At 35.4% G+C, this 27,523-nt stretch overlaps 1 protein-coding gene across 1 annotated transcript in view; it reads right to left on the bottom strand.

The window, feature by feature from the left end:
• Positions 1–27,523, bottom strand: part of INPP4B (inositol polyphosphate-4-phosphatase type II B) — a 797,369-nt gene that overhangs the window by 125,762 nt on the left and 644,084 nt on the right. Inside the window, 1 exon segment of the mRNA XM_030313011.1 lies at positions 11,416–11,593. Coding sequence (XP_030168871.1) covers positions 11,416–11,593 — 178 coding nt within the window.

Here is a 27,523-nt window from a genome sequence, read left to right as displayed (position 1 = left end):
TCAATAGTAGAGATGGTATAGGCAGTTTTCCCATGAAAATATTTGACTTTTATTCCTTATCATCACTCCTAAACTGTCTCCTCCACCAAATGGTTTCAGTAATGCTCAATGTTAATGAGGCTGCTGTGAAACTTGCTATGGTAGATTTTACAAGCTGGTGGTAAATACTTAGTAAGTACTATAGAAATGACAGCTTCCCAACAATAAAGAATTTTACAACAGTACTTTGCAATTTCCTGATGAAATGTTTAATAGCTTCACCCTGTACTATACTGGATGATGCAGTAATTGATCTTCTGTATTATACTACACTTAACATGCATGTGGTCTAACAATCTATTCATTCAGAATAGAGTAGTAACTCAAACATTGACTCATATTGCTAACACAATCACATATTGTAATATGTTGAGAAGAAGCCCTTTAAATCATAGCATTATTTTGAATAATACTTGATATCACCATTTCATGAGACACTTGGATGTAATGCTGACTTCACCATCACTGTAACTCAAGGTAATCATTTACTGGCGTATTTTCAATATGCATTCAACAGTGCCATGTCTAACAAATGGTTACTAAATTATCCCTTAAAAACCCCTGTTGTGTCAGCAATTAAAGAAAACCAGTTAAACCCCATGCAAAACAATTGCCTAATAAGACTATGTTAATAAGACTACATATGCTAATAGGACTACATAGTTAAGTCTTTGCAATAGATCATGAAATTCTACAGTTGCATAAGACCTTAAAGTCAGACCTCTCATTAACCAGGTAAAGAAACTAAAAAGGAAGAGTGGTGTCCTGTCCTAGAACAGACTGCTTACCAGTAACACAAAGGGAACAGAGCCATAGTTTTCTAACAAATTCAGTAGCTTTTCCCCATACTCCACCCCACCTATCAACCCATCACCTGCATGCTTCTGTCCTTCCCCCCTTTCTTCCTTAACCCAAGCTCCTCAAGCGCTTTGGACATCTACTTGCTCCTATAATTAATCACGTCTACAATTGTCAGTGTAACTATCTTCACTGTAAAACTTTACTATGTTTTTAAATGCTCTTTTAATCTATTGGTTGTATTGAAAGCACTTTGAAGGTAAGTAGACAAGAAACATTTAAAAAAGGATACACAAGAATAAAATATTGAAAAATATTTTGGTAATAATTTAGGAAAACAAAATGAAAAGGGAGCTTATAGTGAAAAGGCATAAAAAGAAGCATTAATTGATGTTCACAATGAAGTGTTAAAATGAAAATGAACAATACAAAAAAAATACTGATGAAAAATGTAGCTAGACAGTACTCACACAAGGCAATATAGTTATAACAAAATAGGGAAACATGTTATTTACATAATTTTCATAGAGCCTGGATAGATCCATCAATGTGAATTTAAATATTTAAAAATGCAAATTTACTTCCATTCAGCTTAACTAAACTATTTCTCTATTGATAGATTCAATAAATTCTTTTGACTTATTTTTAGAGCAAAACAGCTTGCCTTCTTTGAATTCCTGCTACTACAGCTCCAGTCTCCATAACATCACCTAATTACTATGTAGCTGAATATATATTCACACCCAATGAAATCTAAAGTTCTTATAATTGCCATCATTTTCTTCCCATTGCATGCATGCACAGAGATTCCACTTCATTTATTCAAATCTCATTTGAGTTGATTTATCACCAAAGACATGAAAGATAGTACAGTAGATTCGTGCAATTTTACAACCCAGAATTTTCTTGGTGGGGGAGGGTAGCTGGATGAACACACAAAATCTTACAGAAACAGTTTGTGTCTATATTGGAAAATTCATCTGACTGGAAACTCTATGAATAGCCATGATCTTTTGCAGAAAATTGCACTTTGATAGAAAATAGCCAAAATTCCATTACTATATCCATATGACCTGGAAATTTTCTTGACTAGCACTACTTAGTAAATGTAGACCAATGCAGATCCTGATGTTTTACACTCAAAATAAATTAGCTTGAAGGGATTAACGTAATCACTCAATTCCAATACATCTGTATGCTGCTGTTCTTGCAACAGAGATGACACTAAGGAAGTTCAAAGTCATGGGAAGGATGCGGAGTTGCCTATTGACTCAAAGTACTGAAAACCTTTTTCCTTTTCTGACTCTGCTCATATTGCATTAAATGAAAGGAAAAAGGCTGTCTACATGTTATCATAAGGGTAGGCAAATCAATTTATTTAAAACAGTTTAATAATATAGCAAAAAAAGCATAAACTCTGTACCTAAGGTGGATCATTTCATTTGTTTGATATTAAAAAAGAGAAAGAAATGGTATCTTAAAAATGAAATGTTTTCTTGCCTTCCTGACATTTTTCCAATTCATGTTCTCATGCAAATGTTCTTCAAAGTAACACACAGAATTATCTACAAGTATAAAACCAGTAAAATTACTTCTTCTGGGGATGAATTTCCTAGGTTCCTAAATATTAAGGGCAGAGGAATAGTTAGGAATATGCTTATTTAAAACTACCCTTTTTAACTAGAGATCTCAACAAATTAAGCAAAGTCTCATACTATTTAAAAGCTTTTTTTCGATGAAAAAATTCAAAGCGATGCCTAACCCCACCTGCAAGACAGAAGTAGCCAATGACATAAACAGGTGATTATTATTTTAGTAGTCATGTATATGACAAAAAAGAATCCTGTTGATTTTTTTCCCCCGACCTTACCATTCCCTATTATTTTGCACCCAACTAGCCTCTCTTACTTTCATCACCTGCATGGTCCCTATCTAATATCGCTTGATTATTATTTAGATATGCTTGGGGCGCCTGGGTGGCTCAGTCGGTTAAGCATCCAAGTTCGGCTCAGGTCATAATCTCGCGTCCGTGAGTTCAAGCCCTGCGTCAGACAGCTCAGAGCCTGGAGCCTGTTTCAGATTCTGTGTCTCCCTCTTTCTCCTCCCCCGCTCATGCTCTGTCTCTCTCTTCTCAAAAATAAATAAACGTGGGGCGCCTGGGTGGCGCAGTCGGTTAAGCGTCCGACTTCAGCCAGGTCACGATCTTGCGGTCCGTGAGTTCGAGCCCCGCGTCAGGCTCTGGGCTGATGGCTCAGAGCCTGGAGCCTGTTTCCGATTCTGTGTCTCTCTCTCTCTCTCTGCCCCTCCCCCGTTCATGCTCTGTCTCTCTCTGTCCCAAAAAAATAAATAAACGTTGAAAAAAAAATTAAAAAAAAAATAAAAAAAAAACGTTAAAAAATTAGATATGCTCGACATATAATATTATATTAGTTTCATGTGTACAGTATAAGAATTCAATTTTTGAATATATTGCAACACTATCACTACAATAAGTCTGTTTATTTTTAAAATTTTGATATACTTTAATTACTGCATAGGGCAATAGCGCTATACTCTGGAATTAGTACATAAATATGTGTGTTTTCTACATTCCCTAAAGAAAAGAACACTGAACCTTCAGGAGAGTTACTTGACATCTGGGCAGATCATACAAATTATGCACTTGACCTTGGCTAAATCACATAACAACTTTTCTCCAGTTTGCACAAAATTACAATGCTTACCTATGAAACCTCATAGCAGTTCACTGTAAACTGTGAACTCTTCTATTTATGCTCCCCTTTCTTGAATGATCTTTTCAGTTTCCTTTGTTGACTCAACATCCCAGACTCACTCAAACTATGGTAAACAAATCCTAAGGGACCTTAAACCACTTTCTTGAAAGCATTTTTTTTTCCCATTAGATATATAACACATTTCCCCATAGCTTCAACTACCCTCTTTATGCCACAGTCTCTAAAATCCATCTCTATCCACCTCTTGAACCAGTACTGTCACCTGTTTCCACCTGAAAGTCTTTCAAGGTTAGCAGTCACAGCCTGATCTCAAGTGTTTTCAATAAATGTGTTCTTCCCAGCTTTTCAAACTGTGTGGTGTCATCATTATGCAGCAACTCAGCGCCCAAATGTCTGGATCATCTTCAGCAATATTCATCTTCTAGATTAGTCATTAATTTCTACAAGTTATACTTTTTCAGTAATTTCAAAGATTATGTCCACAGCTAGTCCCAGTTAAGATCCTTTCTACATTCCACGTGGATACTTTCCATAGTCTCCTTACTGATTGATTTATTTTTCCTAAGCTAACGCTTTGTTTTATGGGATGTTCTTCAAGGTCACTAATATTAAAATGTAGACATCTGAGTCCCAGCCCAGCAGCTGAGTCAGAATTTGTATTTTTAGCAAGCTCCCCCAAGAGGAATGCTGACATTTTGTAATGCCCAATAATGTCCAATAATTCAAATCCACTGTCTAGCTCAGCTTCTCTATTCTATGAGGATCATCTTCACAAAGCATGTCTCCAGTCCTTCCTCACTTAACGACCTTCCAACTTACAAAAGAGACTTTCTCTTGGGTGAATAACCAGGAGTGAAATGGCTAGATCATATACATATATAAACAAATGCATATATAAAAATATATATAAACACATTTATATTTATTATATATATTTATATAAATATTATGAGACACTGCTGAACTGTTTTTCAAAGTGTGCAAGTAATTATGTAAGTAATATATGAATGTTCCAGTCATTTCATATCCTCCCCAACTCCTCATATGCTTAACCTTTTTGATTTCAGCTATTCTAGTGGGTAGTTAGTATTACCTCATTTTAGTTTAAATCTGTATTTCCCTAAAAACAAATGATGATTAGCATCTTTACGTGTGTTTATTTGCCATCTTCTCTGATGAAACATCATTTCAATTTTTTTGCCCATTTTATTTATTTATTTATTTAAAAAAAAAATTTTTTTTTTCAATGTTTATTTATTTTTGGGACAGAGAGAGACAGAGCATGAATGGGGGAGGGGCAGAGAGAGAGGGAGACACAGAATCGGAAACAGGCTCCAGGCTCTGAGCCATCAGCCCAAAGCCTGACGCGGGGCTCGAACTCACGGACCGCGAGATCGTGACCTGGCTGAAGTCGGACGCTTAACCGACTGCGCCACCCAGGCGCCCCTATTTTTTTTTCCCATTTTAAATTAAGCCACTTGTCTTATTATTAAAGTGTAAGAATACTTTATGTATTCTGATGATTTCCTTTGTAAGATACATAGTTTACAAATATTTTCTCAGTCCAGACTTGCCTTCTCACTTTTTTAATAATGTCATCTGAATGTCTCCTGAAAACTTTAATGATAGTTTTTGATTTTGATGTTGCCTTACATGTCACGTGTTTTCTTTTATTGGTTCATACTTTTTGTGTTCCAAGAAATATTTGCCTAATCCAAGATGACAAAAAATTTTTCCTATGTTGTCTTCTAGAAGTTTGTCTGTTTGCTTCTTTCTTTTAGCTTGTATATTAAGATTTATGCTCTATTTTGAATTAATTTTTATAGATATGTGAGGTAAAGATAAGGAAAGTTTTTTTTTTTTTTTTTTTTACATACGGATATCGAATTGTTCCTGAGTTTTATGTTAAGAATACATCATTTTCCCAATGAATTTTCTTTGTCCTTTCTCTAAGGTTATTTGAACATATATGTGTGGGTCTATTTCTAGATTCTCTATTCCATTATATTGATAGCTATGCTTACCCTAGAAAGTTACTAACCACAGAATACAATCAGTATTATTTTTATTTTAAAGAGTAAATATGTTTAAGTAAATTAAAGTTTGGTTTTTTAAAAATATATCTGTCTACATACTTACCATTTCTGGTACTCTTTATTCTTTTGTAGATCCATTCCCACCTCCCCCCCCCCCCCTGTTATCACTTTCTTTGGCCTGAAGACTTTACTTTAAAATTTGTAGTAGTACAAGTTTGCTATGAAATCTCCCAGTTTTTATTTGTCCAAATGGTCTTTATTTCATCTTTATGTTTGAAAGATATCTTCTGTAGATAAGGAATTATAGTTTGTGTGTGTATATCAGTACTTTGAAGATGTTACTCTATAAGACCATCTAATAAGCCTGTGAATAATTCTGTTATATGTTCCTTTGCAGATAATGTGCCTTTTCCCCCTCAATTTTCACTTTATCTCTGTTTCTCAGTAGTTTGATGATGTACCTGCATTTTTTTTAATGTTTATTCTGCTTAGAGTACATTGAGCTTCTTGGATCTATAGTTTCATTTTCTCATTAAATTTTTAAGAATTTCCATCATCGTTTCAGCAAGTATTTTTCTATTTTCCTTTCTGCTTCTTCTAGGACTCTGATTAATGCATATTAGACTTCTTGGTATTGTTGGATAAGTCATTCATATTCTATTTATGTTTTTACATCTTTTTTATCTCTGTACTACATTTAAATAGTTTCTAATACTATGTTTGAAAATTCACTATTTATTCTTCTGAAGTGACTCATCTGCTAATTCTACCTAGTACATGTTTTTATTTCAAAGATTATATTTTATATTTTTCTTATTTCTGTATTATTCTTTTTTAATCTTCCATTTTCCTCTTCATCCCGTTTGTGTGTTTCTCTGCTTCCCTAAATATATGGACTATATTTATAATTTCTGTTGTAAGGTCCTTATCTGCTAATTTCATCATCTCTATTATTTCTGGGTCTGTTTCTATTGCTTGATTTTTCTTCTGGTTGTGGGTCATATATTCCTGCTTAATTGTTTGCTTGGTATATGCTTATCTCATCAATGAAATGTTTACCATTTAACGAGGAGAATAAGAAGAAGAAATAGGAGTTCTGTCATGAAATTTCATCTTCATTTATACTTTTATATACATTCATGTATACTTTCACCAACTATAAAAAAAAAAAGCAAAGAAAAGAACCTCTACTTATTAAGTTCTGTTTAGTTTGGAACTGAGATAGATCTAGGAGTGACTGAAGTAAATAGAAGTAAAAATTCCTTCTCAGTATCTAAGTAATCAATATAATCAATATATTATTTATATCTTCAACTTCTTAGTATACTGGCTTCCTGGTATTGTCATTAAAACAAAATTAAGAAAACAAAACAAAGCAACCAGAACATTTCTAAGAGTACCCTGAGTTAAATGTTAGACTGAAATGTTTTTGTTGTTTTTGTTACTGCTGTTTGTTTTTGTTTTTGTTTTTCGCTTTTGGAATACACAGGATGTTTCAGTATATTATGTTAAAGGACACTAGGAATTAGAAGTTCTCAAATATACTGTGAGCATAGCCTCTAATATTAGCAACAAAATCCTTTTGTTGTTGTTTTTTTACCATCTAGCAATTTTCATAATGTGAAACACCCCATTCTTTTAAATTTTAGGTTATAAAAGTTAAGGTCCGTGTCTATGTAGCATTTGTCATACAGCATTAGTACAATACCACACACAATTAAGTGCTCAATATTGTTTTTTGATGAGCAAGAATAATAATGATTTTCTACACAAGATCTCTCCATCTCTATGGATAGAGAATGCGATGAGCATTTAAAGTTGATGTCACACATATATCTAAGCTGTGAGAGATAGATACCTATATCTCTTAAGTCCTTATTTTTTCAGTTCAAATTTAGTCACATTACTTTTTTCTCCCTTTTATTTTTCATAGTATTGCATACTTTCAGTCTAGCAAAAAGGAAAATACATTTTAACCCACTCTATTATTAACCTTTCAGATCTTATGTTAAAAATTTGGCCTATCCTTTGTCTTCTCTGTTAAAATTATTCATATAAACTCAGTTTTCCTTTTCTTATGACCCTATATCATAGGATTAAATAATTTCTTTATTATTTTCATGAATTAATATGCAAGGAACAAACCCAGTCATCCATAAGAAGGCATACTAATAATTAAAAAAAATAGAACAATTTAATTACACTTGTGCACATTAGGACATGACAAATTTTTAGAAAATTCTTATTCTTACAGAATTTCAGTTTTATCTTTCCTATTCCCACTCTGACCTCTTTACTTGTTTCTTTAATCATATACGCAAGTGTCCATCATGGTACTCATGGAACATTTGACCATATTGAATAGTGGTTAAGCTCACAACATATGGAGCTAGACTCACAAGTTGTGTGATTTTGGGTGCATTATATATATTTCTGTACCTCGGTTTCCTCTACTTTATAAAATAAGGACACTAACAGAACCTATTTCATGGGACGCCTGGGTGGCTCAGTTGGTTGGGCGACCAACTTTGAACTCACAGTTTGTGAGTTCGAGCCTCGCATTGGGCTCAGTGCTGACAGCTCAGAGCCCGGAGCCTGCTTCAGATTCTGTGTGTCCCCCTCTCTCTACCCCTCCCCTGCTCACACTCTGTGTCTCTCTGTCTCTCAGTAATAAATAAATGTTAAAAAAAAAAAAAACAGTACCTATTTCATAGGATTAGAAAGATTAAATGTTGAAAATAATAGTGCCCACCTCATGGACTTGTAAAATGTTGTTATAATGTCTCACTCACAGTTATTAAACCTCCAATAAATGTTAGTTATTATTGTCATCATCATTAGCATCATAACCATTATCTCAAGAACTTTGAATCTCTTGGGAAGAACAAGAATAGACCTTTCTTACTCCATTTTGTGCACCTAGTGTAATTAGTATGAATTCAGTAAATATTTTTACTTTTCATAAATTGTGTTTGTTTGTTTTCTCCACCAATAAATGTTTAGAGGAATGGAACTTTGCTGGTGAGCCTTAGTCTTAGTCTTGGTTATCATTAACAGTAGAGATGATGTGAATTGACCTTGGATCTACAAATATTGCTCCTCTGAGATTTAATATGCAGTTGGATCTCTCTGTTGTCCTTTGCTTCCATCCCCAGACTCTGAGCATAAATTGATCTGATAATGTGTCCATTGCTATCATCTCCAGAAGCTACATGTTACCTAACAGGAGAGATTCCATCTCATTAAAAAACAACCGAATGCCTTCTACTATACTACGCATGGGCTTCCCTCAGCCCTACACAGCCTCCTTAGTCAATACAGAGAACTCTCCCATATTGGGCTTGGACTTCTCCTGATGCATATGAACATAGATAATTCCTATTGAATATGCTACATGAATGAGCTCCAGAGACAACCGAATGACTTATTTTCTAAACATACCAGTTCAGATTCAATAAAAGAAACAAGGGGACTAATAATAGAGAAACGTTTTATGCTCTGACCCACAGTGTGCAAGACCCTGATCTTAAAAACAGAATGTTTTAGGGGTGCCTGGCTGGCTCAGGGGATAGAGCATGCAACTCTTGATCTTGGGGTTATAAGTTTGAGTCCCACATTGGGGGTTTAGATTACCTACAGATAAAATCTTAAAACAACAATAAAACCCCAAAATATTTGAAGCTAAATATTCTAATATTAAATATTGAGACTATTTATCTTTTATGCTAAGTTCGCGGATCATACTTTATTTTAAACTGTAAGCTATTAGTTGCCTCCATAGATTATGCAAAACTCTGTTAACTTAGATAATTCTTTGAAATTCCAGGCATAAATTCTTAAAGTAATGCATGGCTTGCAAACTTAAAAAAAGATCCCTCTGATTTCAAAGTTTGACAGACTTATAAGTAGGTGAAGCTTGTCTACTCAGTAGAAAAACATAGGGTAAAATTTGGGAGCAATGCTGAGTTAAAGGAGAAAATACATACCCTGTTCCATCCCTCTCCCCAATCACTGCAGCAAGGTGTGAATGATGTATGAAATGACAAATCCCTGGCCCAATGCACAGGAAGAATATAAATACTGCTCTGTAATCACTGCAGTGATGTGCCATTTGCTAAAATTTTCTGCTTAAGTGAGCCCAGAAAAACCTCCTATCATCTGCAAATCAAAAAAAGAAATCAACTCAAATGAAATTTTTATTATTTTACTATATACAACACTCCCCTCTTTTCCCTTTTTTTTTCTAGTCCTAACATATTTATTGACTATTAGCCATACTTATCGACCATTAAGATACTTAAGTATTACTGAGAAGTATGCCTAATGAAAAATGTTTAAAAATTTTTAAAAAAGAAGTATCAAAACACATATATAACCCATAGGATATCAGAAGGATTTTCCATTCCAGAGTCAACCAGACCCGGGTTTGAATCTTGGTTTTGTTTGCATCTAGCTGTGTGATTTCATACATCTTTTTAACTTCTCTGAGCCTTAATCATTTTCCTTTGTGAGGCAGAGTTAATATGTACTCACAATGTGAAAATTAAGTTTGAAGATTAAATGAAATAATATAAGTCTTAAAGTGCAATATTTGGCAGAGTATCGGTAAAATTTGGGTCATTTTTTTCTTTTCTTTTCATGATGGAAGTACCTGTTATGTCATAGAAAGAATGCTACATTTTGAACTGGAAGTCTTGGATTTTCATTTTTCACTTTATAATTTATGAGGTAATTTTGTTGACCTCTTTGAATAGATATTAGCTAGTTTTTAAGGAAAATAGATATTAGTTTCATTCTATAAGAAAAATAAATGATAATGCATACATTAAAATGTTTAATAAGCACCAGGTATTCATATTATAAATTGACATATTTGAATAAAAAATATATACATATATAATACCCAAGTTTCCATCAATCTGTACTTTAGGGACATGAAAAACTATACTTGTTTTATTCTAAAATGATACCATGAGAATTTTGTTTCTTCTCAGTTTCTTCAAGGGCATATTTATTGGAAGTATCTCATAATAAACTGCAAGATGTCCTCAGAATGTGAAGGTTAAGGATAAGTGTATTGGAATTGGACTCCAGGACACCCGGTTTTACATTTAAAATCAAGCTGCAATTTGTCTTTTCAATCTTGGTTCTCTCTGTACTTTTCAGCTGCCCTAATTAGTTATGAAAGTTGATGTTGATGATTTACCTTATGCCAGACTACTTCTTCTCTTTGTATATACTGGGGGAAGTCACCTTTGAAAGAAAAATTCGGCTTAGGTCCCACTACATTACAAACAAGAGCTAATATTTTTGGAAATATTTAAAACCTTCTCCCAGTAGATAGTGTTGTAGAAAGCAAACCAAAGCAGAGGAATTACCCCATGCCACTGATAAGAATCCACATCAAAGTGGTGCTTTCAAATGAGGTGACATTCCTATTCAAATGTATAGCTTCATATGCATAAAAATTAGTTGATCACCAGAGGAAAATAATTTTTAAATCTAATTCAACTCACTTAATAAGACCATGAGCCAAAGAAAATGAAAGATGTCAAGAAAAAGAGAAAATATATATCAGCCAATAACAGGTTTCATTTCCTACATAAAAAAAAATTAATGCTCAGTAAGATTTGACAAGAGAATGAGGCCAATTCATTTTGATCCTGTGGCAATACTTTGAAGCTTACTTTTTAACCTAGTCTATTTTACATTTCCAGATGCTGTGAAAGGCAATGTATGCAGAAAGCAACACCAATGGGGATTTGGGTATTTCATTTTCCCCACTGTAGTAGTGATTTGGATCTTACTTTTTCTGAAAGCATCTTTAAAGAATTCTTCAGGCTGTCTGGAGAATGCTGGCTTGCAGAATTAAGCAGGAGGTCCGCATGGGTTGCTATCAGAGGTTGTAGTTGATTGATGTTGCTGAGAACTTCTTTTGCTTTGGCTGTGTTTTCGGGTGAATAGTAAATAAACTGGTATCCAGTACTGGAACAACAAAGAAAAAGGCAAGTTACACAAAAAGTAGAAAGAATTTGCAGCTCTCAGTACCAGATGGCAAATGAGAAACAGAACTCCAAATAGCATGACTTCCTTTTGAACAGATAAGAACTATTCTAAGAGAAGTTTACGATGTCCTAAGAGTTTTTTTAGGTAAAATAACCAAGACAATTTTCAAGACCAAGATTTTTTTTGTAGTTTTTTTTTTTGAAATTTTTAAATGTTTATTTATTTATTTATTTATTTTAATTTTTTTTTCCAACGTTTATTTATTTTTGGGACAGAGAGAGACAGAGCATGAACGGGCGAGGGGCAGAAAGAGAGGGAGACACAGAATCGGAAACAGGCTCCAGGCTCTGAGCCATCAGCCCAGAGCCCGACGCGGGGCTCGAACTCACGGACCGCGAGATCGTGACCTGGCTGAAGTCGGACGCTTAACCGACTGCGCCACCCAGGCGCCCCAATGTTTATTTATTTTTGAGAAAGAATGAGATGGAATGTGAGTAGGATAGGGGCAGAGAGAGAGAGAGAGGGAGACACAGAATCCGAAGCAAGCTCAAGGCTTTTGAGCTGTCAGCACAGAGCCTGATGTGGGCTCAAACTCATGAACCTTGAGATCATGACCTGAGCTGAAGTTGGACCCTTACCGACTGAGCCATCCAGGTGACCCTAAGATTTTTAAGTGAAATAAATTCAGTTCTGCTCAACCGCCAGGAAGATTCTTTATAATTACATATGTCAGGTATTAATATTCAAAACAAATTATTGTTAATCACTAGAAAACTTGAAGTCACATTAGTATCCAAGTGAGAAGTATATGCCTTTATATTCAGGCCAATCTGAATATAAATCCTGGCTCTGCTCCCTTGTAGCTAGGTGATCTTAGGCAAGCTTCAGTTTCCTCTTCAGGAAATTAGGAATAAATATACAAAACTTCTAAGAGGTGGGTAAGACTGATCATAATTCATGTGAAATGCCTAAAATAGTGCCTGATACAGAGCAAGCATTCAATAACTACTACCTATATTCCCCCCACCCCTGTGATACGTAGGGCAGGGTTAGTAAACTTTAATAGCTGAGAAATGGGGAGAAAACAAATTAATGCCAAGTGGGCATATGGAGAATTTTATTGGATAGAAAAAATATTTATAGCATAAAAATTTCATTATGCTATTTTGTCTCTACCCATTTTGTTCCTAGTAGTTTCTCATTTAACTTGTAAAAAACAAAATTTAAAATTGATTACCAACTGAGGAATATCTGACTTTTATAATCATCATCTAAGAATTAGTCAAGCATACTATGGGGGTAAGGATTCCACAAAAGGAAGGAATCTTTGGATTAGGAAAGACAAAGGAGGCATTCCAGCAGGGAAAGAAATAAACCCAACAAATACTAGCCAAACAAGAAAAAAAAAAAAAAAAAGAGGGAAGTTCACAGAACTTGTTTGCATCCTCCCGCAGTCAACTGTCAAAGCACTTTTCATACATCCTGCATTCTGTGTTGAGTATTTATTATTTTCTTTACATTTACAAGTTAAATTGTTAAAATTCTCAGAATTCCATTTCTTATTTAGAAATATGAGAATCTGTTAGAAAAATTAACATCTTGGGAGCACTCTCCCTTTCCATTCACGCTAATGATTTTTAAGTACCAGTTTCTTCAGGAAGACAACACTCCTTTTGTAAACATATAATGACTATTCATATCATTGATTGATTGATTGATTGATCTCAATGATTAAAAGAAAAATCCTTGGTTGCTTAGACTATTCAGAAGCTAGGATAAGAATTTGATGAGGGGTACATGTTTGTGAAGGCTAAGAAACACATCGCTAGTGTGTGTCACAGAAGAATTGGCTCTTAATTTTATACTAACAGACTTTTAAATTTCAGAAGTGAGAGTTTAAAAATAAAACATGACTTAACTACTTATTGTACATATTTCAATGCAAATTAAAGCAAATGGTAAAGAACAATGGTGAGGAGGAGAAAGAAAACAGTTGTCCCTGCCAATTATCTAGAACTCTTTCCAACTCATCTGATCTCAAGCAGGAATGTGTTAAGACCTCTAACAAAAATCACGAACTGGGATGTCTCCCTTACTCATCTGTACTCAGATGGGATACAAAGTTCAATCCAAAACAATCCGTAGGAAATCAAACAACTCTGTGTTATTTTTGCAAAGAAAATGATTATCTTAAGATATTAGTGTGTCACCGGGATGGGGATGATGTTTGATACCCAGCACCTCTAACAGTGGAGAGAGACTTAACTACAGGCCTGACATGGAAAGCAATGTGTAGTAGCTGCTTGGTGGTCCCTTTACACAGATCTGCTCTTCTGTCATAATTTGCTTTCTGGTGTCATCTTCTGGGTACTGACAGGCCTCGCACGGCTTACCTCTTGGAAAGCAGAGCTCTGGAGGCCATGTGTAGACTTCCATCTTCCTCTTCACATAACTGTCCTCCCTGAGTGGGTCATTCTTGCTTCTCCTAATTTACTCCCATGCATTCTTTTTGACTCCTGTCCCCAATGTCTCCCTTCTTTACTCATATCATACTTCCCTGCCAGTTCACTGTTACTTTATTGCTGAATGTTATCTAATTTCATTATTGTTTTCTACATATTTCTTGCTTTGCAAATTATTTTAGACTCTCCTCTCCAGTTGAGTCTACTACATACCTTTTCCAGATTTATTTCTCACATGTTCTTTCCACTATTGCTAGTTCAGTGGTCCTTAAATTTGAGCAGGCATACAATTCACTTGCGGATGAGGAGAGGGTCTGGGCATTTGCTTAAAAAATGCAGATTTCCTGGCAACACTGAGATTCTGCCTCAGTGGGTTGTGGCATTTGTAAAAACCATCTCAGTGAAAATCCTGATGCAGAGACACAGATGAGCACTTCTATTTTATTTTTTAAAAAGGTTTTATTTATTTAAGAGAGAGAGAGAGAGAGAGAGAGAGAGAGAGAAATAGAGAGAACAGGGGAGGGGCAGAGAGAGAGGCAGAGAGAGAGAATCCCAAGCAAGCTTAGCACTATTAGCCCAGAGTCCAACTCGGGACTTGAAATCACAAACTGTGAGATGATGCCCTGAGCAGAAACCAAGAGTCAGATGCTCAACCCACTGAGCCACCCAGGCGCCCCAACTGAGCACTTTTAGAGACACTGCTGCCATTGGTTTGGCTGTGAATCCCCTCTACACCCCTTGACCTTGCTACACAGTGACCTTAATAATAAAGGTTCTTTTTCTTATTCTTAGCTCCAAGTTCCTTATTCTTAATTTATTCTAATTTCCATGATACCCTTTCCAAGGCTATCTTTGTACTCCGTCTTTATATCTAGCACCAGTTGTTTTGGTCCTTTCTCATTACCAGTGCTGCCTCCCCTCACTTTTCCCCACCATTCCTTCATCTTTTCCTTCCCAGCATACCGGCTTTCCTCATCCTTTCCTCCCCCAATCTCCCCGGTGGTAGGACATTATCATAACTCCTTCCCCCTCCTCATAAGTCAGTCTCCACTGGAGCAAAGTTACATAGCAGTTATTGATGCTCCCAATTAGGTCACCTAATGATGAGCATCTTACCTACTGAGGCAGAAAGATTCATTTTCCACAATAAAAGCCAATGTTAATGTCCAGGGTGAAATACTATGGTATGGGAAAAAAAATATCGCCACCCACAAAATAATTTTAAGTATACATAAATTTCCTCTACCTATTCAGTGCCTTACTCTTTAAACATGTCATATATTTTAATAGTTATAGCTTTTTAAATGGGAAGTTATGAGTATAATTTAATTATCGAGATAAAAAGTATATAGCTAAACTCTATTTTATAGTGGTCTGAAATTGAAACTGAATCCAAACACTTGAATCAACTATCAATCAGACAAAACCAGAAGAAAGACAAAGTATGTGCTTGGACAAAAAATACTTTATGGGATGTAAGTGATATAGCAAATCATGGATAATGAAAATTGAAATTAATTTTGTAATATTTTTCTATTGATGAAACAGTGGACAAAAGTGCATTATCTGTATATAGACACACTTTAATATGTATCTATTTAATTATTATCAGTTTAATTAGAACACCTCCCCATAACTCATAGAGGCATGTACGTGTTGTTACCAGAGAAGTCATATTTGGGAGGTGTAAAGTAAAATAAAGCACTCAGTGAAATAACATTCATATTCATAAACTCTAATTGCTAACCAAAATTCAACCAAAACAGGATCATATCCTCTTACATTTATTCCACCTCGGTCGCTTTTTTCCTGGTCCTCCTTATCTCCCCACCTTGCAGTGTCGGCACCTTCCAAAGCTCACTTCTTAGGGCACTTCCTTTTTTTAGTCCCCAGGCCCTTCCTAAGTAATTTCATTTAATCTTGTGGTTTAAATACTTCAGTTGTGAAGATTCCCAAGTTCACATCTCTAGCCTAGACCTTTTTTCCTGAACTCTAATTAAAAACAAAAGCTCTCCTCTTGACAGCTCCAATTTATCATGTCCCAAACTGAACTCCCTATCTGCTCCTCATTCTCAATAACCAGCTCTTTCTACACGCTTCCCCATCTTAGTTCATGGCAAGTCCGTTCGATGTGATGTATGTCTATTCTCTTCCTCTTTTACCTTTTTCTTTTTTTCTTCTTTTCTTTTTTTTTTCCCCAGAAAATTTCTGCTATTTCCTTCAAAACATATGCAGAATTCTTGGGGCGCCTGAGTGGCTCAGTCGGTTAAGCGTCCAACTTCGGCTCAGGTCATGATCTCACGGTCTGTGAGTTCGAGCCCCGAGTTGGGCTCTGTGCTGACGGCTCAGAGTCTGGAGCCTGCTTCGGATTCTGTGTCTCCCTCTCTCTCTGACCCTCCCCCATTCATGCTTTGTCTCTATCTCAAAAATAAATTAACATTAAAAAAAAAAGAATTCAATCACTTATTTCCACACTCATTGCAACATCCCTGGTGCAACCCCCTATATCATCTTCTACCTAAAAATTGGTTTTCCCATCTCTGCCCTTACTCTAAGACATTGAAATTCTGGGCTTATGCCTAGGGTTGAAGGAGGCAGGGGACAGGTGAGGAGAGAGAAATAAAGCAAGTGCTTCTTTAGCTTCCTGCCCACACCCAGATCCTGGGACTTGCTCTGCCACTTATCTGTGCCTTTCCTCCTCCATGCCCCTGCAACCTCCACTCCTTAACCCATTTGCCCAACCAAGCCACTATTTTGGTAAATAGAGTCGTGGAAGAGTATAGGTTAGAGATGATGAACAGTCAAGGAGAAAAAAAGGGAAGGAAAAGATCAGGGAAGAGAGGCAGAGGCAGAAGAGGATCAGGATTGAGGAACATAGGGGGAAAAATGCTATACAATAATGTGCCTCTGCTCCTGTGGCAGAACTAAATCTCCAGAGAAAAACCTGAGGACTATTTCCACTTATTTTTTTTTTCCCAACTCAAGCACTACTTGTAAAAAAATGATCTTTGAATCCAGAGGGAGGGATAGACATTCTCTCAGTTCTAACTGAGGAGAAAACTATGTGGATAATAAATGAAAATTTACACCTTAGTGCACTTGAATATATATACCCTTTTGGCTTCACAGGGTTTAACAATGTGCTTCATGAAATTGTAGAAGGTAAAAACATACCTCTCTGCTTTCCCCCATGCATCCTTTCCATTTTTTGATAGAATTATAACTTAGAGAAAAGAACTCTAAGGAAAATGGGATTTGATTTTGTTTGCCTCCTATGGACTTCACTTACATAATTAAATTAGTTACATGATCAAAGCCTAAATTAATGCTTATCTTTGAAACTACTCTTTTTAAAAAATATTAGTTTCATGGAAATTTTAGGATCATTGTTTTGAACAGTACACTTGATTCTGCCATTTATTACCTCTGTGACAGGTGATACTAATTAAGAGGAAAAAAAATCCTACAATTCATTTCAGCTCAACTTACCTTCGAATGAAATTTGCCTATGGTCTCTGATCACAGTGGCTCCTACTATCCCACTTTTCAGTTTACAAGTTCTTATCTGCAATTTCTTAACCATTAAGACCTTTCTTTTTTTTTTAATGTTTATTTATATTTGAGAAATAGCATGCATGTGTGGGGGGTGGGAGGAGATGAGAGGCAGAGAGAGAAGGAGACAGAGGATCTAAAGCCTGCCCTGTGCTGACAGCAGCAAGCCCAACCAGGGGCTCGAACCCAGGAACCGACTGAGCCAGTCAGGTGCCCCTAAGACCTCTTTTCTACGTACAACCTTTCCTTAGCCCTATTCTTGCTCTAATAAAAATCTCCAGGGACTGTTATATGACCTTTAAATAAACACAGTCCAATGTGATTTCATTTCCTTCCATGGCTTATTTCCACTTATTCCTAAATATACTTGTCCTGATTCCTTTGCTAATTTCCAAGGGTCTGGTCACTTCTATTTGTGCCTAGTAGGGCTTCCAGTATTTTCATGTTCACTCCTCTATGAAGGTGTAATGGAGTAATACCTAAATGAGGTCCCTCGATTCCCTTTCATCTCAAAAACTTTTCAACTCCATCCTGGACCTTATCCATTCACATGTCTTATACAGAGTTAGATAAGGTACCCAAATAGAAACCATTCTCAAATACACTGCACAAGTAAATGTTCCCTTGACTGCAAATTAGCATGAGGGGCCTTTTGGGGGTGATGAAAATGTCCTAAACATTAGAATGTGATGATGATTGCATAGAGTTACTAAAAATCATTGAACTGTACATTTAAAATAGGTCAGTCCCAGGGTATGCAAATTACACTACATAAGCAGAGAGTTGAATGGTGGTTGCCAGGGCTAGAGGGAAAGGGAAATGGTGAGTTATTAGTCAAAGGGTACAAAGTTTTGGTTAGACAAGATGTCTAAATTCTGGAGATATAATGTACAGCACCATGATTATAGTTAATAATACTGTATTGCATACTTGAAATTTGCTAAGAGGATAGATCTTAAGTGTTCTCACCACACATACACTAAAAGAAGACAAAGACAAAGATGCAGAAGAAGATGAAGAAGAAGAAGAAAAGAAAATAACTATGTGAGATGATGTGTAGATTAATTAACTTCATTGTGGTGATAATTTCACTATGTATATATATATCAAAACATCAAGTATTGTACTATATATATATTTATATATATAAATGTATATAGTATATATATAATATATATAGTATAGTACAATATATATATTGTGCAGTACAATATATAACATACATAATATATACATATATGTATATATGTACATATACAATATACATATATATAATATATACAATATAGTATATATAATATTATATACAATATACATATATATGTACATATATGTATATTGTATATACAATATACGTCTATATTGTATATACAATATATGATGTACTATTGTATATATTGTATATATATTGTGTAATACAATATATATACAGGACATTATATATATATAAATGTATACATGTGTGCACATATATATATGTATATATACACACACATAGTTTTTATTTGTCAACTATACCTTAATAAAGCTGGGCACAAGTAAGCAAATATTTCCATAATATGATATTATAGTGTTAGTGATTATAATTCTGGGATAAGAATACAAGAAAGCAGAAAGTATATTTAAAAGCCATTTCATCTTTTTCCCTGTTAAACCTAAAAAGATTTTTGTAGATGTTTCTAATAAAGCAAAAAATTTTATACTGTGAAATTTACACTAATAATACAAATCTCTTTCATTTTAATAGTTAATAGTCATTCAGTCCACACTACAGTGATTAGTATTATGCTAAATATGTAGAGATTATTTTATTTAATCTCGACAACTCTTTGAGGAACAAATTTTATTTCATCATACAGATATGGAAGTTGAAGCTTGGGTAGGTTAAGTAACTTATCCTGGATCACACAACTAGTATGAATGGTAAAACCAAGGTTTCATCCCCAGGTTTATTATCACACAGTTTGAACTCTTAATTATGTTTTACTACCTCATGAACATGATTCGGGCTACTTTAAATTTGGAAAAATTATAATATAATAACTAACACAGGAAACATCTTTTCTTTGGTAACACAATGGTAGGTACAGCCTATAAATATTAAAATAAAATATAATTAAAGACATTCTCATCTTCTAATTAAAACAAAGCTCATTAGAGAAGATACATGATTCTATTTTATAAGACAGGTTAGACTAAAAAATGAATTTGAAAGTTATCTCACAATAAATTGCTTTCAACAAATATTTAATGACTGCTACTGTGTGTATGCATTGAGGAAGGCAAAAGGCCAGAGGTAGCCAGCAAGATAACTGGTGGATGAGCATGATGATACCAGTCCTCTTAATGCCACAAGCCAGGGGTGGTAGCTGAGAAGAAGAAACAGGGAATAAATAACTGCTTTACCTCAGTCTTCTTTCCACAAGACCTTGTAAGCTTAAATATCCTTTGGATAGCTATAGCTTCAGAGCTTGTTTACTAACTACTCAGTCCTATTGCTCTTAAACATTCTTGAGAGGTCAGACATTCATTTACAAGCAATGTCACATGGTATTGGGACAAAGGATGTCACATGGCATCTAACTTTCCATCTATTTTGTAGTTGGAGATTTTTTTCATGTCACCTAGTTTTCCACATTTTCTGGAAGGAGAAGTGGAAAAAGGTTTTATAGAGACATTTCACTCATTCTACAACTAAATAAAAGAGGGGAGAGACAGAAAATAAAACTATCCTAAAAGAATTAGAGCTCTGTCTGCATCTATCAGCACCATTCTCAGTAAACTTACTATCCTTTCTAAAACATGTACCTGTACGTTTAGATTGATGTCCTCTGTGTATTTACAATTTCATGTTTTCTTTCAGGTATGTTTTTATTTTTTTCAACGTTTATTTATTTTTGGGACAGAGAGAGACAGAGCATGAACGGGGGAGGGGCAGAGAGAGAGGGAGACACAGAATCGGAAACAGGCTCCAGGCTCTGAGCCATCAGCCCAGAGCCTGATGCGGGGCTCGAACTCACGGACCGCGAGATCGTGACCTGGCTGAAGTCGGACGCTTAACCGACTGCGCCACCCAGGCGCCCCCAGGTATGTTTTTATATACATCTCTGCATACCTCATAATCCACACACTAATTGAAATGCTACATAGTCACATCACTCTAGTGATGCAAAGAGTTTGCTTATTCATTCATTCAAGATGTTTCTTATATTTTACGATTATGAATAGAATCTATGATTGCCTTTGAAAATTTTACTTTTTTTCTTTCATTTTTTTTTTATTGTAGGTATATTCTTAAATAAGTGCTTCCTGAGGTATATTTGGGAGGGCTATGTATAGAGAACCAATAAAGCTAAAGTCTTAGAAATATGTTTTACTGACTACTTTACAGAGTAATTTTAGGCAGATTCAAACAGTAATCAATCTGAGGGTTAACCACCACACCAAGTCATGTATTTTTTGTAATTGTACAGGTAAAGTGATTTCCTTTTAAAAGTGTGTTCTCATTGAAGTCCATAAGGAGTTGAATGCACCAACTTTTTTTTTTCTTAAATTTCTATCTGATGGGCAGCAAAATCAATTCTGGAAAGGTCATTTATAACTTACATTATTAGCTAGAACTAACACTGTTCATTATTAAGAGCATTTCTTTTGTATCAAATATCTACTGATTGCATGATAGTGAATAAGCATGGAAGAAGAACCCAAAAGTGGGGACAGAAGTCCAATTTTCTAGCTCTGGTTCTGTCATTATCTGCATGGGTGATTTACTCTTTGGACTCCCATATTCTCATCAATAAAGTAAAGAGGAGAATTTGTGATCTCTGAGATTCCCTGTTGGTTCTAACATTTAAAAGATTCTTTAATCAGAAAAAAGGCACAGACTCAACAAAATGATTTTCTTGTTTCCCAAAACTTCTTTTCATATTGAATATATACAACTGACTTTATTAACTAAGCAATGGAAACAAATGGTTTATTTCCTCTACTCTTTTTCCCAGAAACTTTTGCATTTACCCAATTATATAAACCAGAGTACTAAGAATCCCTCAACCCTGCCTAGTCTCCCTCAAGTACTAATCCAGTTGGATTTAAATTCTTTACAAGTTTTCTTATCGCCATGGTCACCCATTCCTTCTACTCATTAGTATTATAATGGAGTAATTATTTACCCTTCATTTTTTTCCACACTTGGTTCAAAATACAAACCTGATCCTGTTAATCTTTAGACAAAAACCTGCCAGTGGGTCCCACAGCCTACAGTATGAACTGCCAGGACTTGATATTTGGCTCCTTCACATTTGGCTCCTTTTCTTCCCACCCTTATATAATTTCTCTCTCTCTCTCTGTCTCTCATCCTCCCATGTCCCTCCTTCCCCTCTTTCTTGACTTCTCCCCTCCTCTCCCTCCTTCCCTCCCCTTTTCCTTCCCTCTCCTTCTCTCCCAGATTCCCTATGCTCTTGGAATTTTTGAGTCAAGGACAATGGATGACATCACCATACCCACTTGTGCCGTACAGAATCTTGGGAGTCTTTCTTGATATCTCTGGATTTTTACCTCCCACTCCACACAAACACACAAAATCCAAACAATTGCTAAGCCCTCCCAAATATCTTGGTAACCAATCTCCTCTTCTGTATCTGTGCTGACATCACCCCAGGCCAAGCCATCTTTCTCCTCTACAAGATCATTGCAATAACTATGTATTCATATAAACCTCATGATGAGGGAGGACACTGGCATTGTTCAAAGTCCCATCTAATAAAGATTTTGCAAAAACAGTATTTTTCTCATGTTACACAAGCCAGTTTTGTGATTTTTCCATGACATAGATCCCATACATACTTTTTCCTTTTTTTTTTCTAAGTTAGTACTTTCACTATAATTTTGCAAAGAATGAGATATTCTATAGTTAGCTTATAAAGCTCTGGAAAATATAGTGCTTTTTATTTTCTGGGAATTTACTTGTAGATGATTTTATTTTCTGCTGTTTTCTGCCTTTGAGACAATGGATATTAAATATCTAAACTAATAGAGAGCTTTATTTTATTATTTTTGAGAGGACAGTATGAGCAGGGGAGAGGGGCAGAGTTGGAAAGGGATGGAAGGAGGAAGGAAGGGAGGGAGAAAGAGAGAGAAAGAGAGAGAGAGAGAGAGACAGAGAGAGAGACAGAGAGAGAGAGAGAGAGAGAGAGAGAGAATGTTAAGCAGACTCCATGCTTAAGGTGAACCCAATGCAGGGCTCAATCTCACTACCCTAGGATCATGACCTGAGCCAGAATCAAGAATTGGTAGGTCAAACGACTGAGCCACCCAGGCACCCCTAATAGAGAGCTTTAAAAATATGCTGAAAATTATTCAGTGTTTAACCTGAGTACAAAAGTTCTTCTTTGGATGAAATGCATACCAGTTGAAATGACCTAATAGTGCCATGATTTAATTTTTTTCAGTTTACGATGAAGGAGAAATGCAACTCCTGATTTACAGAAAATAAGTCCTTAAACCATATTATTTTTTCATATTTAGTTTTTAAAGAAAAGCTTCTCTCTGTAATTTGCTTATTAGAGTTCACATTTTATCTTCTAAGTACAAATCTTTCTGTTGATTAACTTTTTCTTCCCAAATAAAACCAGAAGTCTCATTTTAGTAACTGTGAATTAAAACATTTAATTATAAAGTCAAATTATCTTCCTGAGAAATTGTGATGATATATTTTAAAAGTCTTTCCTTAAAATCTCAAGATTTTAACCACTCTTTCTAGCAATGTAATGATTTCAAAAGAAATCAGCCACATCAATAGTTCAAACAAAGAAAAAGGAGGGTGAGAAGTTCAGTGACTTTCTGAAAACCTCAAATTAATATTGATGATGTATTTTATCATTTTAGACACTTTTCTCTTCACCAAATTTATTACCACTATAAATTCTAGATCATTTAACAAACTTATTTTCATTTACAATTAAAGTCATTTCTTTAAAGGAAAGATTCAATTTTTTTTTTAATTTTTTTTTCAACGTTTATTTATTTTTGGGACAGAGAGAGACAGAGCATGAACGGGGGAGGGGCAGAGAGAGAGGGAGACACAGAATGGGAAACAGGCTCCAGGCTCTGAGCCATCAGCCCAGAGCCTGACGCGGGGCTCGAACTCACGGACCGTGAGATCGTGACCTGGCTGAAGTCGGACGCTTAACCGACTGCGCCACCCAGGCGCCCCAGGAAAGATTGAATTTTTAAGAATTCTGAACTGTCACACTACATACAGTGCTTCCTGCCTACACTTCAGATCACACTTGGCTTCACAAGCTTTTGGGTAGGTGACTGGAAAAATGCCACCAACTAAAATGTTAAAGTCACTATTGCATTACAAATGTTGAATCAGATTTTAGGTTGGGCTATTTTTTACAAAATTTATCACCTATGTCCTTTCAGAACACATAAAAGTATATTTTGCCTTCCTAGTGAGGTGCAAACAAATGCAAACATTCTAAAATCTGAAAAATGGCTTTTTTTTTTTAAAGAGAGAGAGATAGAGGACATGAGCAGTAGAGGGAGAGAGAGAATCCCAAGCAGGTTTCCATGTCCAGTGTGGAGTCCAAAGTTGGGCTGGATTTCTTGAACCGTGAGATCATGACCCAAGCCAAAATCAAGAGTTGGATGCTTAACTAATTGAGCCACCCAGGCAGCCCTGAAAAATGGCTGTTTTTAAAGCTTATGACATATTTTCTACAAATATTTGTTTTGTATTTCTATTTCTGTTTCCTGACTCTATTTCTGTTTCCTGGTTCCACAAATATTCCCTATATTTCTGTTACCTGATGCAGTCACACTGATGTCTTCAGGCAGAGGAGAGATACTCCTATAACAGGCAATCAATCCTTCAACAACAAAAGTTAGTTCCTGAGGATACTGTCTGTGGTAAACCGGACACACTCAGTCCATGTCCTCATGGCACACACAGTCCAGAGGAGAAGGTAGACAATTAGGGATGATTGTACATGGGAGGCTTCAAGTAGAAGTGGTCTAGCCAAGGGGTCAAAGAAAGCTTGCAGGGGGCACTGAAAGTGAGCTAGTTCAGTCTGGCTCATAGAAGGGGTGTGATAGACAAAAATTTAGAAGAAAGTGGGGCCAGATAACACATGAATATATCAGGCACCTTGAACTTTACACTTTAGGCAAGAAGCAGCTAAGAAATATCCAACATTATGAAACCACAAGATTGTATTTGCCTTTTAGAAATATTACTCCAACCAAGGTGAGAAAAATGGATTGGATGAGAGCCAACCTGGAGAGAGAATGATTAAGAGATTTGGTGGTAGAATATTTAAAACATGGCGATTCCATGGGTTAGAGTTACCATAACCCATAATTTATTATTGAAATAAATGCTTTCCTGAAAAATAAGAAGGTAGAACTGATAGTACTGATTTTATTTTACTTTATTTCCGCTTTCTAGGTTGAACATCTAGGTGAATGGTGCTGACTTTTATTTAGAAAAGATATTCTCAAGAGAAGTTTGAGGGAAAGGGATTGAGGGATGATTGAATATGTTGACATTGAAGTATTTGGATGATACCATTAATGCAGAACTGTCTTCTAGATGGTTCTAAATGTATGTCTGGACTCATGCGCCAAACCTGGGCTTAACACAGACATGGTGTCCAAAGCCCAGTGCTTGAGAATATGTGGGCAATTAGGCATTTTATGCACATTGACACAACTTTTTTTGGAAAACAACATGGCAGCATCTCTAAAATTTAACCACCTCAACTAAGAACTTTTAGGAGTTTATCAAAAAGAAATACAAATTTTCAGGGATATAAAATAAGGGTGTATCTTGTAGATGCAGGTGGTTATAGCAAAAAGTGGAAATAATCTAAATGACCATCAATATTGAATTGGTTAGATAATAATGCTGCATTCAATAAATAAAATCCTACATAGCTTTTAGAAAAAAATGAGATCTACGTGAACTGAAATGAATCATTGTGAAAACATTTTTGTGAGTGAAAATACACCTGTTTATATATTTTTCATAAAAAATAGCTAATATCTATTAGGTCCTCATTATGTGCCAGGTACTGTTAGAAAATGTTTGGTGTATATGAAGTCATCAAATCTTGAGAACAACCCTATGAGCCAAGCAACATTTCCACACCACAACTGAGGAAACTTAGTTATATTGAGGTGAGGCATTTGACGAATGTTACAAAGCTACTAAGTGCCCAAACCATGATTTAATCTATAAAGGGACTGGAGTCTATGAATTGTCTGAAAGTTTCTGCCTTAACCCAGAATGGGGGTCAGAAAAATAAAACTTAGTTATGGAAAAGTCAAGAACATTACATTCCCATGAACCTGAGTTTGTGGACTGAGTCATAGCCATTGATAATTCAACTGGTTGGATGCCTAGAAGAAATTACACAGGGAAACACATTTACTGTTCCAATCAGTTTATTCTAGGGAGAGATAAGGGAAAAGGTAGGCTTTTCACTTTATATGCTTCTTTATTCTCTGAATTTGTGTGCTACAAGCAAATTTTATTTTTCTATAGTTAAAAAGAGAATAAAGAAGGGAAACGCTGCATTACAAATTCATTTAGGATCGTATGCAAGTTAAAAAACCCTTTTATTTCCTCGAGTCACATGTAGTTTAATGCCTTGCAAGCCTAATCATTTAGTTTGTTCAGTATGTTCAAGTCTCAACATGACTATTTATTTAAACACATTTTATTTTCTTGTTATTCCAAACTATAAATGTGTGAGAGATAAAACCCACTTACTCTTTAAGATTTGATGTTGTTGTACAAGGAGCTGGCTACATGCGGGGAAATGCACATGGAGAAGAAAAACCTGGTACATAGTTTTGGCAGACCTAGCTTTCTATTTGCTCAAATATGAACTGAGCAGAGAGCTAAGAGTGGCTGAGGAAGACTAAATCATAGGTGGAAGAAAATATACCCTCAAGGAATCAAATTATAATCTGCACAAAGAATGAAATTGTTATCTCCTTGAAAATAACATATTGCCGGTTGCTGGTTCAAAAGTAAAAAAAATAATGGATAGGGCTTTTATTAACACCTACTCTTTATTTCCACAGGGCCTGTGTGATTTAAAGTGTTGTGTGTGTGTGTGTGTGTGTGTGTGTGTGTGTGTGTGTGTGATATAAAGTATTTTTTCCAAAAGGAAAGAAAATGCATTTGGAAGTGAACAGAACATGAATTTTAGCTATAACCTATGATAGTGATATTTTATTTTATTTTAGTTTAGTTTATTTTATTTTAGTTTAGTTTAGTTTATTTATTTGGAGAAGGAGAAAGAAACTGGGGGAGGGGCAGAGAGAGAGGGATAGAGAATCCCAACCAGGCTCTGCATTGTCAGTGCAAAGCCCAATGGGGAGTCCAAACCTACAAACCATGAGATCATGACCTGGGCCAAAATCAAGTCAGACACTCAATGACTAAACCACCAAGGTGCTCCTATAAGACTGATATTTTAAATAGACTAGCTTTGCTGGATTGGGCACGACTTCCAAAGAACCACAAACACATAGATATTTTTTTTTTCACTGTAGAACATTCATTTAATGTCCAGAGAAGAATTAGCCATCTTAAGCCGTTTTGAATTTTTAAGTTCATAATAGAAAAAAAATAAAGCTGTAAATTACATGTGGGAAAACAAACTAGAAGAGACCATACCAGTATGCCACCAGTAACTGTCTTGTTGAGGAGGGAGATTATAAGTAATTTTACTCTTTCTTTTGACTTTTCTATACTTTCCAAAAAAATACACTCAAAAAGCAAATAATCCAATTAAAAAATAGGCAGAGTATATGAACAGACATTTCTCCAAAGAAGACATATAGATGGCCAACAGACACATGAGAAGACCCTCAATAT

The sequence above is a fragment of the Lynx canadensis genome, chromosome B1, assembly GCF_007474595.2.
Source record: "Lynx canadensis isolate LIC74 chromosome B1, mLynCan4.pri.v2, whole genome shotgun sequence".
Lineage (NCBI taxonomy): Eukaryota > Metazoa > Chordata > Mammalia > Carnivora > Felidae > Lynx > Lynx canadensis.
This window is presented reverse-complemented; position numbering and strand designations above follow the sequence as displayed.